Raw genomic sequence first — 23,925 nt, 5'->3', positions numbered from 1 at the left:
CAAGTCTATTGTCAATGCAATTTATAATGTCTTATTCACATACTATGAAGGAAAAATCGTTGGAAGAAAATCTTTTAAATGTCCTTAGAACTGAACAAAAAGAGGATTTCAGTTAATTCATTTAGTCAGGCGATGCTGAACATACATACAACATATGAAATGTTGCATCAATCTCGAGTTTTTTAGGAGAGCACAACAAAGATGGTTAAGATTTCATTCGGGATAACTTTTTTGTTGTTTTTTAAGACCATTTTTAATATAAAAATTTCTTGACTTAGAAATTTTTGTACTAAAAAGTCGTTTTAGAAAGCAATAAAAAAGCTATCCCAAATAAAGTCAAAATCCATCTCAATTTAGCACAAAATTATAATTTTGTATAAAAAAATAGCACATGTATAGATAAATGAAGAAGTATGAGAAAACTATAGTTTTTATATGAAAAATTCAAAAAAGGTAGGCTTGATTCAATTGAAATGATTCTACTATGTTAGTATTGATTACAAATGTTTGCGTTGATTCTACTATGTTAGTATTGATTACAAATGTTTGCGGGTTTCTTAACTCGGAAATAGCAAGATTACAAGAGTGTGGAGGAATAATTAAAAATATGATAAAATTGTTTTCAGGTTAAAGGTGTAGCAGTAGATGAAAAAATTTACATAGGATCAAACAATCACAATGCATCTCATAGACCAAACAAATTAAAATCCTCTATCAAGCTTCCAAATATTGTCATCAAAACCAATCAATAATTGAATTGAAATCAATGCGCCATTCAAATAATCCAACTGAGCAAATATTTCACTCCAAATCAAATGAAAGTTTCAATCACAAAGAATCATACAATCAAAGCAAAGAACGATTTCAACCAAAAATAAAAAGGTAATTCATATTTCAAATAGTTCAAGAATTTATTGGCTTATTTTCAGCCTTACTTAGGGGTGCAAAGAAGTCAAGTTGATCTTGAGTTAAGCTTAATCCAGGATCGACTCGCAAGCCAAATCAAGCCGAGCTCAAAAGAAGAGCTTCAGCTCGGCTCGTGCCATTGAAATGAGTTTGTTGAGCGGCTCAATTTAGTGGTTCGAGCTCTGCTGTGGCCCACCCCCGCCTTTCGTGATTCCGCCTTCCACGTTTGAACCCGCTCCTGCCAGGGCAAGCCTATGCATTGGTGAGGGTGGGCAATTTTTTAGGTATTAAAATTTTTAGTGATATTTTAGGTATTTGTTAGCAGTCGGTTCCAATTTTGCCCTAATGAAGTTGTAATGCAATATTATCAAAAATGCAAAACATATTATTAAACTTGTAATAATTTTTAATTTATTCATGATTGTCTGGTGTCTTATATTGAAAAAGACGTGTTCGATTTGATTCCCAATAAAGTTGTAATGCAACGTTATCAAAAAATGCAAAATAAATTATTAAGCTTGTAATAATTTTCAATTTATCAATCTTAATGATTTTGCTTTGAATTATGTTATCATTTTATTTTGAATTAGTCTATTTATATGCAAAATTTGCCCACTCTGAAATGAAAGGCTCGTTCCTCCCCTGCCTCCGCAATTTTGCCTTCCACTTGAGCGTTGTACGTCCGTGCCCGCAGTGAATCAACCTTATGTGGTTCTTATTCTGCACTCAAGTCACTCAAAAAGTAATCGAGCTTAGCATCCTGAGGATCGAATTTGAGCTTGATAATCCAACGAGCTCAAAATTATGCTCAAATTTAAACTCGAAACTTTTTTTTTTTGTGACGAGAAAGCACTGTTTTAGTGCCCAGTGAAAACCCTGGTCGACCTAACATGCAACCCACACCAATTTACACGGGCCAACACATAAGACTTTCACTGATTGCCAAGAAATTCGAACCAATGATATGGGCTTTATTCAGCAGGCTCTTCACCACCCGGACAAACAGTGGTGGTTAAACTCGAAACATGATAATTTACTGATGAGCTCTTAACGACTCCAGCAGGCCGGCGAGTCCGCTTGACTCGTTTTGACCGAACGCATCTCTCTGTCAGGTGATCTGATGCAATAATTTGCCATGACTTAGGGGCGACTGCTACAGTAAAGCGCAGGTTACTGTAGACAGAGAGATCTCTGCGTTCGGTCACCTGACGCAATAATTTGCCCTAAGTCATAGCCAAACACTCGCTAAAGCTGCTATAGCCCTAGGCAACCTCTCGCGTTCTTTCTCTAAGCGAAAATGGCAGATAGGAAACGAGACAAGGAGAAGCTTAGAGAACGTGACACTCGCGATCATCGAGACCGGGAGCGAGACCGGGAGCGGGATCGCGATCGAGATAGAGATCGAGATCGCGCCCGAGAGCGAGATCGAGACCGAGACAGGGACCGCGAAAAGCGGAAGCGCTCCCGCTCGCCAGATCAATATCGTCGCCGTTCTCCATCTCCGGATCGACGACGCTCCCGTTCCCGCTCGGAAGACCGGTCTCAGCGTCGGCACGGCCACCACCGTCGCTCCCCGTCCCCCGACGCCCACCGCCGCAAGCGGCGGCGCGATGGAAGCGATGATGACCGTGAGTCCCGCCGCCCCAAAGGCTCCGAGGCAAACGCCGCCAACGGAGCCGCCAAGGATTCGAAGAAGGTGGACACTGCAGTTGGCGGAGGTGATGTGACAATGGAATTCACTGAAGTGGATAGTGAAGAGATGGATATGATGAAGATGATGGGGATACCGGTAGGTTTCGACTCAACAAAGGGTAAGCAAGTGGCTGGGGCGGATGTTAGCGGGGTTCGTGCTGTGACTAAGAGGCAGCCGAGGCAGTACATGAATCGAAGGGGCGGCTTTAATCGACCTTTACCTTTGGAGCGGAATCGCTAGTGATTAGCAGGAGGTTTGGGTTTCCTTTCTTTGTATTCCAATCTCTTGCTTGTTTCAAGTGTTAGATCATTCATTTCTTTTTCTTTGTATGTGGAGTTGAAGGAACTTCATCGGTTACTCTAGCACTCTTTTTTGGTGAACTGAAACTCGTGAATGTTTTGTTACAGCATACAAGTAGAAATTGTTATGTTGCTCCCACTAACTAAGCACTTAAAAAATTAGTTACTATTAGTTAGTTGCTGCTACGTTTTTGACTTTTTAGAGGCGTTATTATATTTTGCCTGGATACTTTTTATTAAGCTTCATTTGAAAAAGTCTGTTTTGAGGTAAGTAATTGGAACGCAATTTTGAATTAAGTGAAAAACATTGAGTTTCTAATTATGGAAATCTCATTCATAATGATTAGAAATGAATTTCAAAATGAGGGCTTAAAAATTACCTTTGATTTTGGTTGTTGCAAATATAATAATAGAATAACATAAACTTCATGAAATTTGAGTTAGAATATCACGTTTACTTATAATTGTATTGGAGTTTTATAGAGTAATGAGAGGTGGGGAAAATGTAGATTCACTGAAGCTTAAACAAATGCAAGAACTTACTTCAAAAAGTGAATTTATGCAAAACAAACAATGGTCACTAAAACTTAAATTGGTGAAACTCACCTCCAAAACTCAGCTTCAGGTGCTTCCAAACAGTTACGTTGAAACTAACAAGACCTTAGTGGGGGACAAGATAGGTGAGGGGCATCTTTTTTGGTTGTGATTTAGATTCTCTCTGTAAGTTTTATTGAAGGGATAATATTATTTTTTCTGTTTATAATTGAGCTGTAGTTGCAAGACAACACTAGAGGTTAATTTGATTAGTGGAAAATGGGATTGAAAGGAAAAAAAATATGGAAAACTTTTTTTTTGCATGAATGCGAAGGCGATTGTCATGGTTTATTTATGTTCCATGCTTTTAAATCACAATTTGTAATCCTCAATAATATTTTCCAATACATCACTATACTATCCATTTTTTTTTAATTTTAATTTAAGATATTTTCTAGACATTTCTAACTTCTATGATTATGCTGGTCTAATTCATGATTCATAGATTACTCTAAAATGTATGATTTTCTTAGGTGCTTAGTTAGGATCATGTTGATTTTCATGATGTACTCATGATTCATGTTAAACAATTTATTATGCAAAAAGAAGATCAAATTTGTTATCAAATTAATGATGAACCCATAATGAAGAACTTCCTTTTATGATTTCATTTCTTGTCTTAAATTTGCCGTTGGCATTGCTTGTTTTTCCTTGAATTCACTAGAGGAAGCTTATTGATTCTTAAGCTCTATAGCTTGGGAGTTTCAAATGAGAGAATTTTATGAGAGTCTTGAGATTCATTTCGAATGACTAGCAAGAAAAATGATATGAGAGGTGTCTCATTTATTGTGTATTATCACAAAAAGGGTAGAGAGAGGGAGGGTTCGATACGCATGAGAGATAGGAATATTAATTCAAAAATAAGAAGAGGGAATCCTAATTCAAATGTAATTCATTATCTGAAATCAATTACAACAGTTAAATCATTTTTTATAAACGTATGGTTGCATTTGAAATCAAACTAATTTAAATTAACATCTAGATAAGCCTAAAAAATCCTATGATATAATTTAATATAAAATAATCATAACAAATTCATTAAATGATTGAATAAATATACTTAAATAACCTTAAGTATTAGAATAATTTAGAGTAACCTGATGCATGTCTTATATTGCATTAAATCTCTTGAGATAGATATAACTTATTTTGATGTCGTGCATAATCCCTCTATTGGAAGTCTATCATTGATGGAGGAGATAGCGATACTAGTTTATAAATATATCTTGTATCAATAATATTTGCAACCTGGACGTAGGAATTTGGTGGTTTTGGATCTAGGCATTACAACACATCACACATCTTTGTTTGATTAGTACCATATCTTATAATAACATGTTGGTGGTAGTAGTGGCAAAATACACTATAATTGTATTTTTGGCAAGGAAGCACGCAATAATTTTGAAACAAGTGGAATGACATCTATATTCAAAGAAGAATAATGCAAGAGCACTAGAATTTATGGAACCTATTTCTCCATTTCAATAATAACAATTATAACACTGAAAGCAGATATAGAATTGTGTCGATTTAGATTTAGAGACAATCTTAGGCACAACCTTAGGTTCATACTCAACAACGAAATTAATTATTGATAACGGATCATCAAAAAGATTATCTACAGAACCCAAGACCACAAGAATAATCCTGATAGACCAAGTTAGCACAAGGATCATTGCTACAAGAAAATTAGGCATTTCTGGTTTCCAATCCATCACAAATCTTGAAGTTTTTTTTATTGAAAAAAATAATAAAAAAAGTTTTTCATTGACCGCATTTTTAGTCTTTATACTTTTTTTGTTAGACTTGCTAGAAAAATTTAGGTGACGTTGACTTTGGTGGAATTTGTGCTAAAATTTTTTGTCAAACATTCCATCAGAACAGTGGCAGATGGAGGATTGGTTAAATTATTGGTTATCAGTTTACTTGCAAAAATTCATTTGTAAACCATTGAAATATCTGTTAGTATTATGGTTATCGATAGATATTCAACTGATTATACTCTTGGTTATAGTGCAGTGAGATCAGTTTAGATGATTAATTTGCTGAAAACCTAGAACTTCCATTCTTTTAGTTTATATTTGAAAGCCTGTTTTTTATGATTTTTCTGTTGTAAACTTGAATTCTTTTGAAAACAAATATTCTCATTTTTTATTTTGGTCATCTCATGAGTTTAATCAACACAACTCATTATAATCAAACATATCATAGGCAACACAATTAATTACATAAAACAAACATGAGTACTAAATCAAGTTTCAATCAAACATGGTCAAGAATTGAAGTCAAATAAACAAATTGCTGAAGCAAAAGCTAAAATTAGTTTTTTCTTTCCTTTGCTCTTCATCACTCTACGCACTCTATTCATCTCCATCAGTCTCATTCTCTTCTTCTATTTCTTTCTTTCCCTCCTTGGGTTTGTGCTGCAGCAGGCAGTGGATACTTCATTTGGTGTAGAACTCCTTCAATTGTAGCATCTCTTTGCTTTTTTATTTCTTCATTGAACCGAGCTTGTATTATGTCAGTACTTCATTTGGTGATGTGCTCAGTCATGGAAGCTACTTGGCGTCTCATCATCTCTTGTAGCTCCTCTTCTATATAAGTAGGATAGGAGGCAGAGGACTGAGATACGCAAGCTACGCCTTAGAAGTTTAATTGATAAACTCTTACTTTTTATTTTTCTCTAGCTTCCTCTATCCACAAATGCAAATTTGATTATAGAAATGCACTTGAACTTAATTCTCCTGCATAGCCTTGACCTGTTTGTATATCCTTCAATCTTTTGAGGTCCTATAATAAACTAATATTCATGAACTTTTAGAAATATAATTTTAATTAACCTTTACCTTTTGAAAGTATTCACACTTACATAAACTCTCTAAGATCTTATATCCATCACTCCATCTATTGTTGGCTCTCTGGTCTATGGTGGGCGAGGCGTGGAGCTCTATCAGATCTCTATCCAAAATCTTACATTATTAATTTATATATAAATGTAGAAAGATTAAAATATTACAAATTATTTTACATGGGCATTATATGCAAGCTACTTTCCTTGGAGTACTTCCCCCCGATTATATATATATATATATTAAAATCATCAATTGTTGCCTTCACTTGAGATTGTTTTCAGGAAATGGCATAGGTAAGCGCACTTTCAATCTATCATCATCATTAGACTTATTCAAACTATTAGGATTAGCATTATGAATCCTCATTTTTTCATATTAAATGTTGTTTGAGTTGCTAAACCTATTCTTCAAAAATAGTTTCTACAATTTCTATGTATGTAACCTTAGGTCTATTTCATTTTCCTTTCTAATTCTCGAACACTGATTCTGTTGATGCATCTAATTTGCATATTTTTTTAATCCTTTATTATGCATGTCTAAACCACCTAAATTTATCCCACGTAGTGGGATAAAGGCTTTTTGTTGTTGTTGTATTATACATGTCTAAACCACCTAAATTTATTTTTAGTTATCTTATCTGTAATATATCTGTCATATATCTAAATTTATTATAATTGCAATGGATAATTCAAAGAGTTTTGTGCATTTATGCTATAAAGGTTGTTGAGCTGCAATCAATGTTTATTAAAATTGTTGAGCATTTTTATTAGAGCATGCTCTTCAATAATTATCTGATAAATGATATCTCAATTTGTCAGCCAATAAAATTGGTATTTTATTTTGATATCTATTTGCTTGTCATCATCTTATTGTATACGAGTAGTTGAAACGCCATTGTTTACGTCGACGTTACTATACTTCGATTTATACTTCCATGTGATGTCCAATTCTAATTGTTAGGTTGGAAGCCTCTGTTGTATAAATCCATCCTCACTTTATCATTCTTGTAATTTTTTATTTGTTTAAAACAAAGTCACCTAATTTTTTTCCATTTTTATAAATATTTTGTTGACGCAACTGAAATACATAACTCAACTCTCCGCAAAAATTCATTTATTAAACATTTTCAACTAGTAAAATGACTATGTTGAAGACTATGGGTTTCCACACCATGGGATCCAATCCTTTTCCACCTTCATCTACCCATCCCAAATTTTCGTCCTAGGTAAAAGAGCAATGAGTTTCACTATATAGCCAATCATAGTATAATCTATTGAGCACACGAATTAAGGAGTATAACCATTGGATATTCTCTCGCTGTTGACCTCATTTTTGTATAAGGTTACTTGGACCAATCCTGACCTTAAATCAATTTAATCTCCAGACCAATCTAGACTCTAGAATTCTTCTAGTCTCTAGACCTTAGGATCTACTTAGATCTTAGATCAATCTAGACTCAAATTCAAGGCTAAAGGCTCTACGTTGAAAGCCTTTTCAAAGATTTTTCAAACACTTCAAAACCCAATCAAAAGACTTCTGATTCAGAGTCTATCACTTGCAAAGTGATAAGACATGTCTCTAGAGGTAATCCTCCAAATTTGAGCCCATTCTGAGGTCTCTAATCCCATAAATTGAATCAAAATTCATAGGCGGTAAAACATTTAAATATTTACGGCCTATGCCACTGGAGCTGCCACCCAGTGGATCCTGACATTGGAGCTTCCTTCAAAGCCTCTGATCACTTCTAAACCCTTAATCATGACCCCTTGAGCATTCCCCCAGATGACCAGGGGTTAAAATGACCAAAATGCCCATTTAGGGCAATTTCAGAATTTTTCATAGACTTAAATATGTCATTTTTAAGTTAAACTTCAAGACATCTTCCAATGCATCCTAATTACCCTTAGGAGTGCAATGGACTCAAACTCTGACCCTGGTCAAGCATGGTTGACCAGTTTGACCCTTTTGACCCAAATACCCCTTAATGTTTTAAATGTGTTATTTTAACTAATTTAATATTTCAAGCCTCTTTCAAGCCTCAAATCAATTCCAAATCATGCTTCAAACCTTGGTGAATCAAATCCAATTAGATTTGACCAAGTCAACTCATTAGGATTTGGTCAAATAAACTTGTATACTCGCTAACTTGCTCCTATCTCCAATTCACCCATTTAAATTCCTTTGAATCCATTCTACCAACAGCTCAAAATATTCTCCATGCCACCTCATCAGTCCACCTGGACTTTGCCTGGTCAAACAGTCAATTTAAGGCATTATGCATGGTCAAACTTAGTCAAATGACCTCTTAGGCTTAATCCCTCCATCCTTAAGCCTCTCCAGCAGTTTGTTCAGGTTCTAGAACCCTCATAGGGTTATTCTCAACTCTTATATCTAGATCAAATGACTCATACTATACTTACGTGTTTTAAAATGACAAAGGACATTTTCCACCTAGGCTTATTCTTGTGTCCTTTGATTCACTACTCCCACCTCCTCCTGAGACACATGGCAGCATCCCAACAAGCCCCTTGGTTGATCCCAGTCATTCAAATTCACTAGGGTGATTTGAATAGGGAAAATATCCTAATTGAGTGGATCTTAACCCTAACACTCGCACACTTAATCCTTATCATCCAAAGCCATTCCAGCCCCAAAAACTCTAAAAAAAAAACCTTCTCCAGCAATTTCTATAGCCTCCCCAACCTTTTTCCCATAAAATTCAAGCCTTAAAATCATATTTTGGTGGAGAGAGATGATCTAGAGAGAGAATCATGAGATTCAAGAATAACTTCAAATTCAGCCATATCCAGATCTTAAAGTCTTCACCAAAATTGAAGAGGATTTTAGCAGATTTCCAACGAGCCCAAGAAGTCGAAAATCCGACGATTGGATTGTAAGTTATGCTCATTTTAAGTTTAAATTTTAATTTGAAACTGTAGCAATTTTACAATGTATAGAGCTTCCAAACTCCAAGTATTGCAAGATTATATTGCCCTCAAGCTACATTTCAAATTTCGTTAAATTTCGTAGAGTATTTTGGGAGATATGACCATTTGAAGGTTTAGTTTATTTTTAAACTGAAATCGGCTGATCAATCACAGCCGTCTGATCCGCTCTTCATTAGGATCAGACGACACACAATTAGCCGGATCGCGCGCTGCCTCCAGCCGAATTCGAGCGTGCTCCAATCCAGACATCAGGCGCCCTCGTGGCACCATCTCTGCCATCGGTTCGTTCCGCGGCCGGATCAGCGGTCGTGATGGACCGCTGACTCATTTAAATGGCGGGACCCAGCCCATCACGTGTCATGCCGCCGTTTCGGGGCCGGCGGCCGATTTGACCAAATTTGGTCAAACATAATTCAGAAAAATGCCCAGATTTTTCAAAATTGACAGAAAATCGAATTTTTTACCAAATTGGACGTTTTTGGGCTCGTTGGAAAGGAAATTTAATGTAGTATTTATTAAAATTAAAATTAGGTTGATTTGGTTTTTGTATTGTGAGATATTTCTATTTGTTTGAATTTATTTTTTATTATTTTCTCACAATTCAGTGGTCAAATGGAGTCCAAATTTTGGTGAAAGATTATTGAGTATCTTAGGCATGTTCAATAATTTTTCTAGGGTCAGATACCCAATAGATTTCTGTGATGTGAATTTTCAAGGTAAAGGGTTCATTATGGACCCTAAGCTTTGAAAATTTATAACTCTCTAGATTTTTAGTATTTTATTGTGAAATTTCTGTGATGTGAATGCATGTGTACCAGGGTTATACACACCAAGTTTCAAGCCTATTTGAATAGTAGAGAGACCTTAGAAAAATAATTAGGAAAATGTTTAGAAAACTTAAAAAACTCTAGGACATTGTACACACATCCAGTAGGGGTGAAACTTGAACACAGTAAACATAGTGATATTTTGAACCATATGTTTAAATTTGACTGAATTTGGAGCTCATTAGGTCAGAAAATTAAACAAGTTAAAATTAACTCCTTAATTAAGTTTAAAACTTCAAAAACTTATAGTAAATCAAGTTTAAATTCAAAAAATATAATTAATACCTTATACTGATCAGAATTCAACCCTTAATCAATGAAAAATAAAATCAAATTTATTTGACAAATTAAAGTTTAATTTAATTTTAAATGAAATTAAATATTTAATTAATTTAATTAATTAAAAATAATTAAAAATTTCAGAAAATTCCCAAACATTTGGGAATCTCTCCTTAGGTCGTTCCTGACTTTTGGAGTTGATTTCAAAGAATTTGAAATTCATTTGGAGCAAAATCAAGAAAACTCATCTAATTAAGCAATTAAATAAATTCAATAAATACATAAACTTTGAAAAATCATAACTAATTCTAGAAAACTCCAAATTGATCAAACTCATAAGCATTCAACTCATGATTAAGTCTAGTATTTATCAAAAATATTAAACCTTCGAAAATCACTCAAAGTTAAAAAGTTAATAAACCGATCAAATTTAAGTCAAAATCAAGTCAAATCTTCGAACCTTCATAATTAAATTCAGAAAAATTCAATTTTAGCGTACTTACAGTCTAACTGATCGTATTAAGGTCTAGTATTTTAATAAAATATTAATTTCATATTAAGGTCTAGTATTTACAGTCTAACAAATGGAGAGGGACTCTCCCGTAAGGGATGTCCCTTCCTCTTTGGATTCTAAATTGGATGTTTTAACATCCCATTCTCAAGTTACTTTAAAATACAACTCAGTTTTTATCAAATTACATTTGAATTTAAAAGAAAAATCTAAACTCTATCCTGCGGGGTTATCCTATTAATCAGCAGTTATATGTATAATCCCAAGCAGTTATAATTAATCTCAAGCAGTTATAATCAATCCAAGCAGTTAATATTTGAAATTTAAAATGCTTAATTACTCACAACAGAGAGTGCAAAAAAGTAAGTAAACAAACACATCAATTTCATGCTAGCAACCAACATGCATGAAAGCTCGAAAACCCGGCACACAGCGGAAAAGTAAAACCCGGCACACATGCAGTACGTAAAGTGTTTTCTAGGAAATTAATATTTTATTAAAATACTAGACTTTAATACGATCAGTTAAACTGTAAGTACGCTGAAATTGAATTTTTCTGGATTTAGTTATGAAGGTTAAAGATTTGATTTGATTTTGACTTAAATTTGACTAGTTTGTTGACTTTTTAACTTTGAGTGATTTTTGAAGGTTTAATATTTTTGATAAATACTAGACTTAATTATGAGTTGAATGCTTTTGAGTTTGGTCAATTTGGAGTTTTCTAGAATTAATTATGATTTTTCAAAGTTTGTGTATTTATTGAATTTATTTGATTGTTTAATTAGAGGGTTTTTCTTGATTTTGCTTCAAATGAATTTCAAACTCCTTGAAATCAACTCCAAAAGTCAAGAATGACCTAAGGAGAGATTCCCAAGTGTTTGGGAATTTTTAATTATTTTTAATTAATTAAATTAATTAAATATTGAATTTCATTTAAAATTAAATTACACTTTAATTTGTTGTCAAATAAATTTGGTTTTATTTTTCATTGATTAAGGGTTGAACTCTGGTCAGTATAAGATATTATTTGTATTTTTTGGATTTGAACTTGTTTTATTGTAATTTTTGGAAGTTTTAAAGCTTAATTAAGGGGTTAATTTTGACTTGTTTAATTTTCTGACCTAATGAGCTCCAAATTCTGTCAAATTTAAACCTATGGTTCAAAATGTCACTATGTTTACTGTGTTCAAGTCACCCCTATTGGGTGTGTGTACAATGCCCTAGAAATTTTTTAAAATTTTTAGACATTTTCCTAATTATTTTTCATAGGTGTTTCTACTATTCAAATAGGCTTCAAACTTGGTGTGTCTAACTCTGGTACACATGCATTCACATCACAGAAATTTCACAGTAAAATACTAAAAATCTAGGGAGTTATGAATTTTTAAAGCTTAGGGTTCATAATTGACCCTTTACTTTGAAAATTCACATCACAAAAATCTATTGGGTATTTGACCCTAGAAAAATTACTGAACATGCCTAAGATACCCAATAATCTTTCACCAAAATTTGGACTCAATTTGACCAATAGATTGTGAGAAAATCATAAAAAATAAAATTCAAACAAATGAAAATATCTCACAATACAGAAACCAAATCAACCTAATTTTAATTTTAATAAATATTACATTAAATTTCCTTTCCAACGAGCCCAAAAACGTCCAATTTGGTGGAAAATTTGATTTTCTGTGAATTTTGGAAGATCTGGGCATTTTTTTGAATTATTTTGACCAAATTTGGTCAAATCGGCCGCCGGCGCCAATTATTGGCGTCGAAACGACGGCGTGACACGTGGCGGGATGGGTCTCGCCATTTAAATGAGTCAGTGGTCCATCACGACCGCTGATCCGGCCGCGGAACGAACCGACGGTCGAGATGGTGCCACGTGGGCGCCCGATGTCTGGATAGGCGCACGCTCGAATTCGGCTGTAGACAGCGCGCGATCCGGCTGATCGTGTGCCGTATGATCCTATTGAAGAGAGGATCAGACGGCTATAATTGATCCGCCGATTTCAGTTAGAAAATAAACTAAACCTTCAAATGGCTATATCTCCCAAAATACTCAACGAAATTTAACGAAATTTGAAATGTAGCTTAAGGGCAATATAATATTGCAATATCTGGAGTTTGGAGGCTCCATGCATTGTAAAATTGCTACAGTTTCAAATTGAAATTTAAACTTAAAATGAGTATAACTTACAATCCAACCGTCGGATTGTCGACTTCTTGGGCTCGTTGGAAATCTACTAAAATCCTCTTCAACTTTGGTGAAGACTTCAAGATCTGGATCTTGCTGGATTTGAAGTTATTCTTGAATCTCCCGATTCTCTCTTTAGATCATCTCTCTTCACCAAAATATGATTTGAATGCTTGATTTTTGTGGGAAAAACTTGAGGAGGCTATAGAAATTGTTGGAGAATATTTTTTTTAGAATTTTTGGGGTTAGAGTGGCTTTGGATGATAGGGATTAAGTGTGTGAGTGTTAAGATTAAGATCCACTCAATTAGGATATTTTTTCCTATTCAAACCCACCCTAGTTCATTTGGATGGCTGGGATCAACCAAGGGGCTTGCTGGGATGCTGTCATGTGTCTCAGGAGTAGGTGGGAGCAGGGAATCAAAGGACACAAGGACAAGCCTAGGTGAAAAATATCCTTTGTCCTTTTAAAGCACATAGGTATAGTATGAGCCATTTGATCTAGATTTAAGGGTTGAGAATAATCCTAGGAGGGTTCTAGAACCTTAACAAACAGCTGGAGAGGCTTAGGGATGGAGGGATTAAGCCTAAGATATCATTTGACCATGCATAATGCCTTAAATTGACTGTTTGACCAGTCAAAGTTCAGGTGGACTGATGAGGTGGCATGAAGAATATTTTGAGCTGTTGGTGGAATGGGTTCAAAGGAATTTAAATGGGTGAATTGGAGATAGGAGCAACTTAGTGAGTATACAAGTTTATTTGATCAAGTTCTAATGAGTTGACTTAGTCAAATCTACTTGGATTTGATTCACCAAGATTTGAAGCATGATTTGGAATTTATTTGAGGCTTGAAATATCAAATGAGTTAAAATAACACATTTAAAACGTTTTAAGGGGTATTTTGGTCAAAAGGGTCAAACTGGTCAACTAGGCTTGACCAGGGTCAGGGTTTGAGTCCATTGCACTCCTAAGAGTGATTAGGATGTATTGGAAGATGTCTTAAGTTTAACTTGAAAAGGACATATTGAAGTCTATGAAAAATTTTGAAAATGCACCACTAGTCAACTGGGGGTCAAAGTAGGTCCAAAAAAATGCAGTTTAATGCTCAATGGGTCAGGATTAAGGGTTTAGAAGTGATTGGAGGCTTTGGAGGAAGCTCCAAGGTTAGGATCCACTAGGTGGCAGGTGCAGTGGCATAGGCCGTAAATATTTGAATGTTTTACAGCCTATGAATTTTGATTCAATTTATAGGATTAGAGACCTCAGAATGGGCTCAAATTTGGAGGGTTACCTCTAGAGACATGTCTTATACTTTGCAAGTGATAGACTCTGAATTAGAGGTCTTTTGACTCGGTTTTAAAGTGTTTGAAAAATCCTTGAAAAGGCTTTCAGGGTGGAGCCTTTAGCCTTGGATTTGAGTCTGGGTTGATCTAAGATCTAAGTAGATCCTAAGGTCTGGAGTCTAGAAGGATTCTAGAGTCTAGATTGGTCTGGAGATTAAATTGATTTAGGGTCAAGATTGGTCTAAGGGACCTCATACAAAAATGAGGTCAACACTCGCATAACAGTTGGAATGCAATCAGTGTACTACTCTCCCTTCACATAACAATCAGCCCCCTTTTTGGATTATTTATTTATTGTGTAAATTGTATTTACTTTTTTTCTATATATAATATCCTCAGAGGAGCCTATAAATACCTCAATATGCATGCAAAAAGTAAGTAAATAAATCTCAAATTATTTTTCATATTTCCACTTTTTCTTTATAGTATGAAACCAAGTTTAGGATTTCCTTATTCTAACCTTTGTTCTCTTTTCCTACTTTCTTGTCGACATTTTTCTTTCTCGTCCTTATGTTTGCTTTCTTTTGTTTCTCTTCCAAGTAGTCAACCACCATGAATGGTTAAATTTTGATTAAGTGAGAGCGCTAGGGTCTATGAACTTCATAGCATTTGAATGGAAGAAACTATCTCAAGTGGTCTCAAATAGCGAATACTTTTCTGAAATAAAAGAAAAAGATCCATCACCTGGTGAATCTTATTCCAAAGATGAAAAACTCAAAAGTTATATTTTGGGATGAAGCTGATTCCATGATTATAACATGGTTGTGAAAGACTATGTTGCCTAAAATTAGTGAACCATATATTCTCTTGTCTACTATAGAAGAAATTTGAGACGCCTTCAAGCAAACATACTGCAAAGATGTGCATCTACGAGATCAAAACTAAGATCTCAACAACCAAGCAAGGTAACCTTCAAGATATTGAATATTTTAATGTAATGAAGATTTATTGGCATGAAGTAGAATACTTAAAAAACCTTAAGATGGCATGTTGCAATGATGCAGTAATTCTTATGTAATTTATAGAAAGAAAAAGGATGTTTGAGTTCATTGTGTAGCTCAAGAATATCTTCAATCAATTTCATGTCGAAATCTTAAACATAGAAAATCTATTATCCCTAAATGAGATATTCCCTTATACTGGTTGAAGAAGAAAGAACAGTAATGCTCAATACTTCAATCTTCGAAACATTTGCCATGACTACCATCGAACCCCAAGGTAAGGGATTTATTGCTACATATTCTTCCCCTATAAAAGGACAAAAGCCTGCTTCCAATATCAATATATAGTGTGATTATTGCAAGAAAAAAGGGCACATTTAATAAAATTTGCAAAAACTCCATGGAAAGTCCTTAGTTATGGTGGAAATAAAAATTGACACATAAAATGGCAATAGTTTATCTTACTAAATTAGAAAGGTTCAACTCCGAAGAAATTGAGAAATTTCCTGAACTCTTTCGCGAAACTATTCAAATTATGCTCTCTAGCTCAAAAAACTTTTAACTTATGTATTTTTAATTCCTCAAATAACCCAAAGAATACATCACCGGGTGAATCTTACTCGAAAGCTAAAAAACTCGAAAGTTGTATTTTGGGATGAAGCTGATTGCATGATTCTAGCATGGTTGTAAAAGACCATGTTGCCTAAAATTATTGGACCATATATGTTCTTGTCTACTATAAAAGAAATTTGGGATGCCTTCAAACAAACATACTGCAAAGTCATGCATATCTACGGGATCAAAATTAAGATCTCAACAATCAAGCAAGGTAACCTTCAAGTTATTGAATATTTTAATGTACTGAAGATATATTGGCATGAACTAGATTACTTAAAAAATCTTAAGATGATGCAGTAATTCTCAAGTAATTTATCAAAAGAGAAAGGGTGTTTGAGTTCATTATATGACTCAACAATATCTTCAATCAAGTTTGTGTCCAAATCTTAAGTAGATAAAATCTATTATGCCTAAATGAGATATTCTTTTATACTGGCTGAAGAAGAAAGGACAATAATACTCAATACTTTAGTCTCTGAAGCATTTGCCATGACTATTATTGAACCCCAATGAAAGGAATTTATTGCTACAAATTCTTCCCCTAGAAAAGGGCAAAAATCTGCTTCCAATATCTGAATATCAATATATGGTGTAACTATTGCAGGAAGAAAGAGCACACCAAATAAAAATTGTGAAAACTCCATGGCTCGCCTTTAGGTTATGGTGGAAATAAAAAATGACTCATAAAATGGCAAAAGCTTATCTTATTGAATCAGAATGGCTCAACTTTGAAGAAATTGAGAAATTTCCTGAACTCTTTCGAGAAACTATTCAAATTATGCTCTCTTACTCAAAATGTTACAACTTTTAACTGATGTACTTGTAATGACTCGAATAACCCCCCCACCCAACACACACACACACAAAGGACATTAGATTCCAATAGCCATTGATCACATGACAAACATTGCCAACATCTTTTAAATCTACACAGGTCAAGCCGTCAAGGAAATATTTCAATTTCTCTACGTTTACCCTTAGTAATATATTACTTGTTCCTTGTCAAAATGTAATTTTTTTATCGATCCATAAAATCTCCATAAATTACAGTTGTGAGTTGACATTTTATTTGTTAATTATTGTGTATTTCAGAACTTCACTAAGGGGAAAACGATTGGATAAACTAGAAAGAAGAATGAGCTACATCTTCTTGAAGACAAAATCAGTTTATCATGCTCCTTCATTTCAACCTGCAATATTGAAATAATTTGACAGCATCATTATAGGCTAGGATGTACCTACTTCAAAACTATACATTGTATGGTTCCTACCCTTTTATGAATATAAACATTGAAAATTTTAATTGTAATAGCTGTGAAACTATAAAACATCATTATATTGTTTTCTTGATAGTAATTTTAGAGCTTCCACTCTATTTATTTTAGTTCACTCTAATATTTGGGGACCCATCAAAATCCTCAACATTTTTAGAGCTACTGGATTTGTTATTTTCATTGATGATTGTACTTGGATAACATAAATATATCTCATAAAATAAAACATATGATGCAACATTATCCTCACTTTCTTTCTCATGATAAAAAATCAATTTCATATAACATTACAATATTTTGGACATATAAGGCTTGTAATTTCTTCAATCACACATTATCTTTATTCTTTTATAAAGAGGGTATTATTCACCAATCCTTTTGTCTTGAAATTCCCCAACAAAATAGGATGATAGAAAAAAAATCATCACTTTATGGAAGTTGTTAGGACTCTTTTTCTCTAGAATTAAATACCAAAAATATATTAGAGAGATGATATTCTAACAACCACTTAGCTAATCAATATAATACCCTCGGTAGTGATTGAATTTTAAAGTCCTTTAAATGATGTAATAATTTTTGCCCACACATAACTTCCTTTAAAAAATTCTTTATAAATATTTGATGCATTGCCTTTGCCTATATTCACAAATAGGACAATGGGTAAAGTGGATTTTAAAGCCTTCATATGTATCTTTATTGGGTAGTTTTTCATTAAAAAATGGTACAAGTGTTTTCATCCTATCACGAAAGCATTGTTTCTAAGAATGCCACTTTGATGGAAAGCAAAGTTTTTCCAATTAAACACATTTTTAGAGGGAGAACTTTAATATAGAAGATAATTTTGATGAAATATTTATCTTTCATCTTTACATCCCTATGAAGCAAATCCAAGTACTGTGTCACTTCAGATCTACACAAGAAGAAATAAACCCAGCCATACTCTCCAACAATCTCAAGACTTGGAATTGTTATATGGAAATAATAATCAACTCATCACAACTCGATATTTCTCATCTCCCAATGCACATGTTTCCACAAATTTTCCCTTCACATGAGGTCTTCTTGACAAATATAAATTCCAGTTTCATTCCAATACCATAAACTCTATTTGAGGCAATTGATTTTTTTTTTGAAGGATGGCATGAGAGGAGATTAATGCCCTAAAAAAAGTACTTGAGACGTTGTTGAACTATAGAAAGAAAAGAAAATGGTTGTATGCAAGTGAATTTTTTCTATAAAATATAAGATAGATTGGAGTTTGGACTGATGCAAGGCAATATTAGTGGCTACTGGATATACTCAATCCTATGAAATTGGCTATCAAGAATCCTTTGCTTCTGTTGCAAAAATGAATACAGTTCACATATTGATTTCCCTAGCAGCTAATCTTCAATGGTTTATGCAAGAAACAACTGATTTGTTTTAAGAGCTAACTTTGAAGCGGCATTTAAAGCGATTGCCCAAGAAACCTATAAACTTTTGTGGATCAAAATTATCTTGGAAGATTTAAAATTCAGATGGGAAGTGCAAAAAAAAAAAAAATAGTGATAATAAAACTGTCATCAACATTAACGTTCATAACCCAGTATAACATGATCATCCAAAGCATGTAGACGGAGATAGATAAAAAAAATGTAGACGGAGATAGATTTTTCATAAAAGAGATACTAGAGATGTTATAAATCAAATTGCAGAATATCCTTACATCAACTTGCCGAATACTTCAACTTGCTGAATAATTCACCAAAAAACTTTGCCCCACGCTTAAAATATTGTTAAGTAAACTTGGAAGGGTAGATTTATATTGGTTAATTTTAGGGAGAGTGTTGAAGATAGTGAGGTCCCATATCGTGGGATCCACTCTTCTGCCTTCTCCTTGCATCCGCCCAACCCAAATTTCCATCCTAAGTAGAAGGGTGGTGAGTCTACCCGCTATGCAACCAATCATAATATGATCTATCGAGCACACGGATTGATGAGCTTAGTCAGTATATCCTCTTACTCTTAACCCTTAGATTGCACAATCTTGTGTTTTATCTCCCATCAACTATAGAGCTTATAAATATTCCAATTTATATATAAAAAAGTTATGCAATAAAAATCAAAATTGTTTTTTATATCTATACTTTTCTACTTATATATATATATATAATAATTAAATAGTTTAGTATTTTTTCGATTTCACAGTTCAACTCTTGGTTAAATTCCGATTGCACCTTTGAATATTTTTCTCATTCAATGTCCGGTTATAAAATATTAGAAATGACCTTTTTTTATCAGATTTAAATGGGAATTTAACTCTTAACAGGGCACAATGGAGAAAAATGATTCATGTAGCCTACCTCACATTGTGCGGTAAAAATTTTATGTTGTTGTTGTAATATCCGGTCCAATGTTCAGTACCTTAGTTTTTAGCAGTCTAATATTATCTAGGTACAATTAAATCATGTTTATATATATCGTTTGTTTTATAAAGCTCGGCATCTCAGTTCTATAAGATATTTTAGCCTTTTTTAATTATGTTGGTGGATTGCAACTTATTATTATTATTTTTTTGGGACATTTAGGTCGATTAAGACAAACTCACACACACATTGCATACACAAAGACTCGAACCCAAGAAATCTTAGTTGGTAGCCTAAATGTCAAAGAATGGAAGCTCATGTATTTAAACTACCCATAAAGCAGCTGATATCTTAAGGCTGTATGATAAACGTAACATTACTGATACTTTTGGCTGTGTACAATCATTGATTGAATATGCGCTTGATCTTGTAAATGCTTGTTTTCATATCATCTATTGCTTACAACTAAAATTGCCATCATATTTATTTAGTTTTGGACTACAAAAAGGCCTGCAATAATGCCAATCTTTTGATAATATGTTTTATATCTCTAGTTATTACTGCTGATCTTCTATTTCCTTGAATGGTCACCATTTCCCTGAGATTTTATTACCTTGCGATTTCCATAGCATTTAATAATATTTGATTATTGCAGGTTCATGGATGTGGAGTGTTGAACTGAATAGAGGACTTTCAATCTGCTGAACCTGATTGGAGTTTCATCGGATGTAATTTATTTAGATTCCTTTAGATCTCTCTTTTTAGTCATTATATGAGTCTGCATCATTATGAATACTGCCCGTTCATCTTGTCTTGCACTTTTTGGCCATCCAGGCTATCAGATATATGCTGCCAATGAAACTATCAGTTAACCCAGCCTTTCTTCGTATGATTTGGTGAGCCCTGGGCAGTTGCTTGTGTAATGAATTGGATTTGTTTTTCAGTTCTAACTCTTTATATTCGGCATGGTAGGCTTGCTGTGCAGGTGTTTCTGTTGTTCGTCTGATGAGCTCTCTGAAAACTATTCTTAGGCGGACTCTTCATATCAGATTTTACTGGTGGCTTTTGATGGAAAATTGCTGGAATGCTTGATTTTGTGAACAAGTGTTGGAAAATTAGTGTGAATGTTTTGGTCCAAATCAGTTCAGAGTCGTGCATTCTTTTGGAGCTTTTGGTTGCAGATTACTTAACGTCTAATTATGCACAATCATCCACCAGGATCCTTGTGGTCAGTTTGTTATATTGGATGCTTAGTAACCCAAATCCTTTAGGTAAAGCAAATTAATTTCATTTTCTTTGCTTTCTTTCCAGTTTTTGTCATTCAATGCGCATTACAAATATTCTCGATAATTAGTTGAATAGATTTCTCATTCCTTGGTATCGATTGTTTGTTCGAAGCATTATACAGCAGCCCATGGAGGGGCGGAATCCAGAGAGGGAATTTCGGCTGATTTGGTGGGGCTCAACAAGGAATTAATTCATTATGTTAGGAGAGGCTCAATTAGGAAAGGATTTTCTAATTGAATTTCAAATAGAAAAGGAAAATATATTAGGAAAGGATTTCATAATTGAATTTCAAATAAAAGAGGGAAATATATGGGAAATATATTAGGAAGGGGGTGATTTAGGAGGGAAGGAGGAGAGCTTATTTAAGGCTAAGTTTAGGATTTATTTGTTTTTTAATGCAGATTTTTATTTGTGTTTGTTGTAACTTTTTTTTAGGGCTTTCTAGCGGCGGCTAGACTATTTGGGAGAGTCGATCTACCTCTCGAATTGTAGATCACCTGTATCTTGCTTTCAAATTGAAGTTATAATCCAAAATCAGCAATTATTGTTAGTATTTATACAATTTTTCTATTGTTCGTTCACTGTTTTTGTCTCCAAGGCGTATCAAATTGATATCAGAGTAGTGTCCTGGATCAAAATCTTCACTATTACAGAGGCATGATAGGGTGAGGAAGCTAAAAATGGCAATTCTTTAAGGGGAATATGCTCAAGGATGGGTGTATCGGATGGAGCATTACTTCGCTATTAATAGGCTTACGGAGGGGGAAAAGCTTATGGGGGCAGTGCTATGTTTGGAGGGCAAAGCCTTAGCTTGGTTTCAGTGGAGGGAAGCGAGGTACCCACTCCATTCATGGGGAGAATTTGAGGGATTGTTGAAAAGTTTTCGAGCCATTCAGGAAGGAAACCTACACGAGCAATTTTATGCCTTGACCAAGGAGGGGACAATCATGGAGTACCAAAAAATTTTGAGCTGCTATTGGGTAGGCTGAGGGGAATTTCTGAGGAAGGTTTGGAGGGGAATTTCATGAAGGGCCTGAAAGAATACATATGAGCAGAACTCAGGATGTTGAGGCTAAGGGGGTTGAGGGAGATGATGGAATTAGCACAACGGGTGAAAGAGAAACTTCAGAGGGAAAAGGTCAGCAGAAGCAATAACATGGGATGCACTTACATGAATACCTTCACGACCCTGGCACCAAAAATCCAAACGGTGTCTTTTCAGAGAGAAGTGTCAAAGGAGAAGTGTCAGAATTCGTGCGAAAAGCCATTTCAAGTGCCTTATAGAGGTGAAGGTATAGGACAGGAGGGCAAAAGGTTATGTTATATATGCGACAAGAAATTTACACCATGACATTTATGCAAAAAGCATACTTTGCAGGCTCTCTTGGTGTGTGATGCGGTGGGGGACGAGGCTGAGGCTGAGGCTGAGGCTGAGAGGGAAGAAGAGCATGTACACTTAGAGGTGGTTGAAGTTTCATTGAACTTGATAGTGGGATTCAACCCGAATCATACTACGAAGGTGAGAGAATAGATAGGAGGAGAGGCAGTGGTGATCCTAGTGGATAGTGGGGCTATTCATAATTTCATATCAAACCAGGTGGTAGACAAACATGAGCTAAAACTGGTTGACACAGGAGGTTTTGGAGTGATGATGGATACATGAAAAGTTGAAAAGAGTGGAGGGATATGTCAGGGTTTGGTGGTAGAGTTGCAGGGGATTCACATCGAGGATTTTCTTCCTTTGAAGTTGGGGAATACTGGTTTGACTCTGGAAATGAAGTGGCTACAAACCTTAGGGGGAGACCAAGGTAAACTGGAAAACATTAGTTATGAAGTTTCAGGTAGAGGGGAGAAGGTGGTAACTAAGGTAGACCCCAGCCATGGTTTAAAATTGCGCAATATGAGGCGCGCCTCAGTGCAATTTCAGACTTTTAAGCCTCAGAGCCTACGCAATGAGAGCTGGCATTGAGGCTTACTCATGTTTTAGAGACTTCTGCCTCTTAAAATTTAAAAAAGCCCTATCCTAATAAGATTTCACAATTGGTCTGTCTGCTCGGTGCCGCTTGGTATCGCTCGGTATCGCAAGGTACATGCTCGGTACCACTCGGTACAACAATGCTTGGTACCACTAGGTACATGCTCGGTACTGCTCGGTATCTTTCCATACAAATGACTTCGGGCTTTAAAAATAAACATAACTTCAAAATTACTCTTATAAAGGCGCTGCCCCTTGACCCCACGACCTGACTGGGCAGGTCGAACCCCGCCAGGGGGCAGCACCCCCTTGGACCCTTGGTTGTCCAACATATTGTTGTATTCATTGCTATTTATTTTTTAAATTATATGTTATTGAAAAGAATATTGTGATTGGGGAAAGATAGAATTTGAGTTTAACTATATTTTATATTGTCTTATTATTGGAATATTTTGATTTCACTTCATAACTTGTGGCTTTTAATGTTTTATATTTTTTGCTTATTAGTATATAAAAAAATTAACATTTTATGTTTACGCAATTTTTTGATTTTGAGGCTTATGCCTCAAAATGCCTTGAGGCTTACGCCTCGCCTCACGAACAAAAAACACCTCAATACCCGATTACACAATTTTAAACATTGACCCCAGCTTATCCAAAGCAATGATTTCTTTGAAATCCCTAGTTCATCCCCTACAAGTAGATGGATTCTTGGTGGAGCTTTATAGTCTGGAGGGAGGAGAGATAGAAGATGTAACGAACATTCCAGATATGGTCCAGCCACTTTTTCAGCAATTCAGGGAGGTATTTCAACTTCCCTAGGGATTGTCATTCCCTTGGGAGCACGTGCATTCTATCGTTCTGAAGGAAGGAGTCTTTCCCATTAGTGTCCAGCCATACCATCGCCCTTAGGTCTAGAAGGATGAGATTGAGAGACTGATTAGAGAGGTGCTTGAAGTTGGAATTTTCAAGCCTAGTGTAAGCCCTTTCTCTAGTCCTGTGTTGTTGGTGAAGAAGAAGGATGGAAGTTAGAG

General features: G+C 34.8%; 1 protein-coding gene across 7 annotated transcripts in view; it reads left to right on the top strand.

The window, feature by feature from the left end:
- Nucleotides 1-2,162: 2,162 nt before the first annotated feature.
- LOC110111443 (U4/U6.U5 small nuclear ribonucleoprotein 27 kDa protein) overlaps nt 2,163-23,925 on the top strand; it is a 42,921-nt gene continuing 21,158 nt past the window's right edge. For 2 of the 7 annotated variants that reach the window (XM_028698984.1, XM_028698982.1), the window contains exons 1-4: nt 2,167-2,852; nt 20,285-20,357; nt 20,464-20,525; nt 20,602-20,900. In XM_028698984.1, coding sequence (XP_028554817.1) covers nt 2,204-2,839 — 636 coding nt within the window. In that variant the 5' untranslated portion in view covers nt 2,167-2,203 and the 3' untranslated portion in view covers nt 2,840-2,852; nt 20,285-20,357; nt 20,464-20,525; nt 20,602-20,900. Of the gene's footprint in view, nt 2,853-17,102; nt 17,269-19,851; nt 19,949-20,284; nt 20,358-20,463; nt 20,526-20,601; nt 20,940-23,925 lie in introns of those variants that run through there. The other 5 variants (XM_028698989.1, XM_028698988.1, XM_028698986.1 and 2 more) reach the window with 4 other exon arrangements.

This window comes from Dendrobium catenatum, unplaced genomic scaffold (genome assembly GCF_001605985.2).
Source record: "Dendrobium catenatum unplaced genomic scaffold, ASM160598v2 fragScaff_scaffold_1199, whole genome shotgun sequence".
NCBI classification, from domain to species: Eukaryota; Viridiplantae; Streptophyta; class Magnoliopsida; order Asparagales; family Orchidaceae; genus Dendrobium; species Dendrobium catenatum.
Note: the sequence above shows the minus strand (reverse complement) of the source record. Positions and strands in the feature narration are given on the sequence as shown.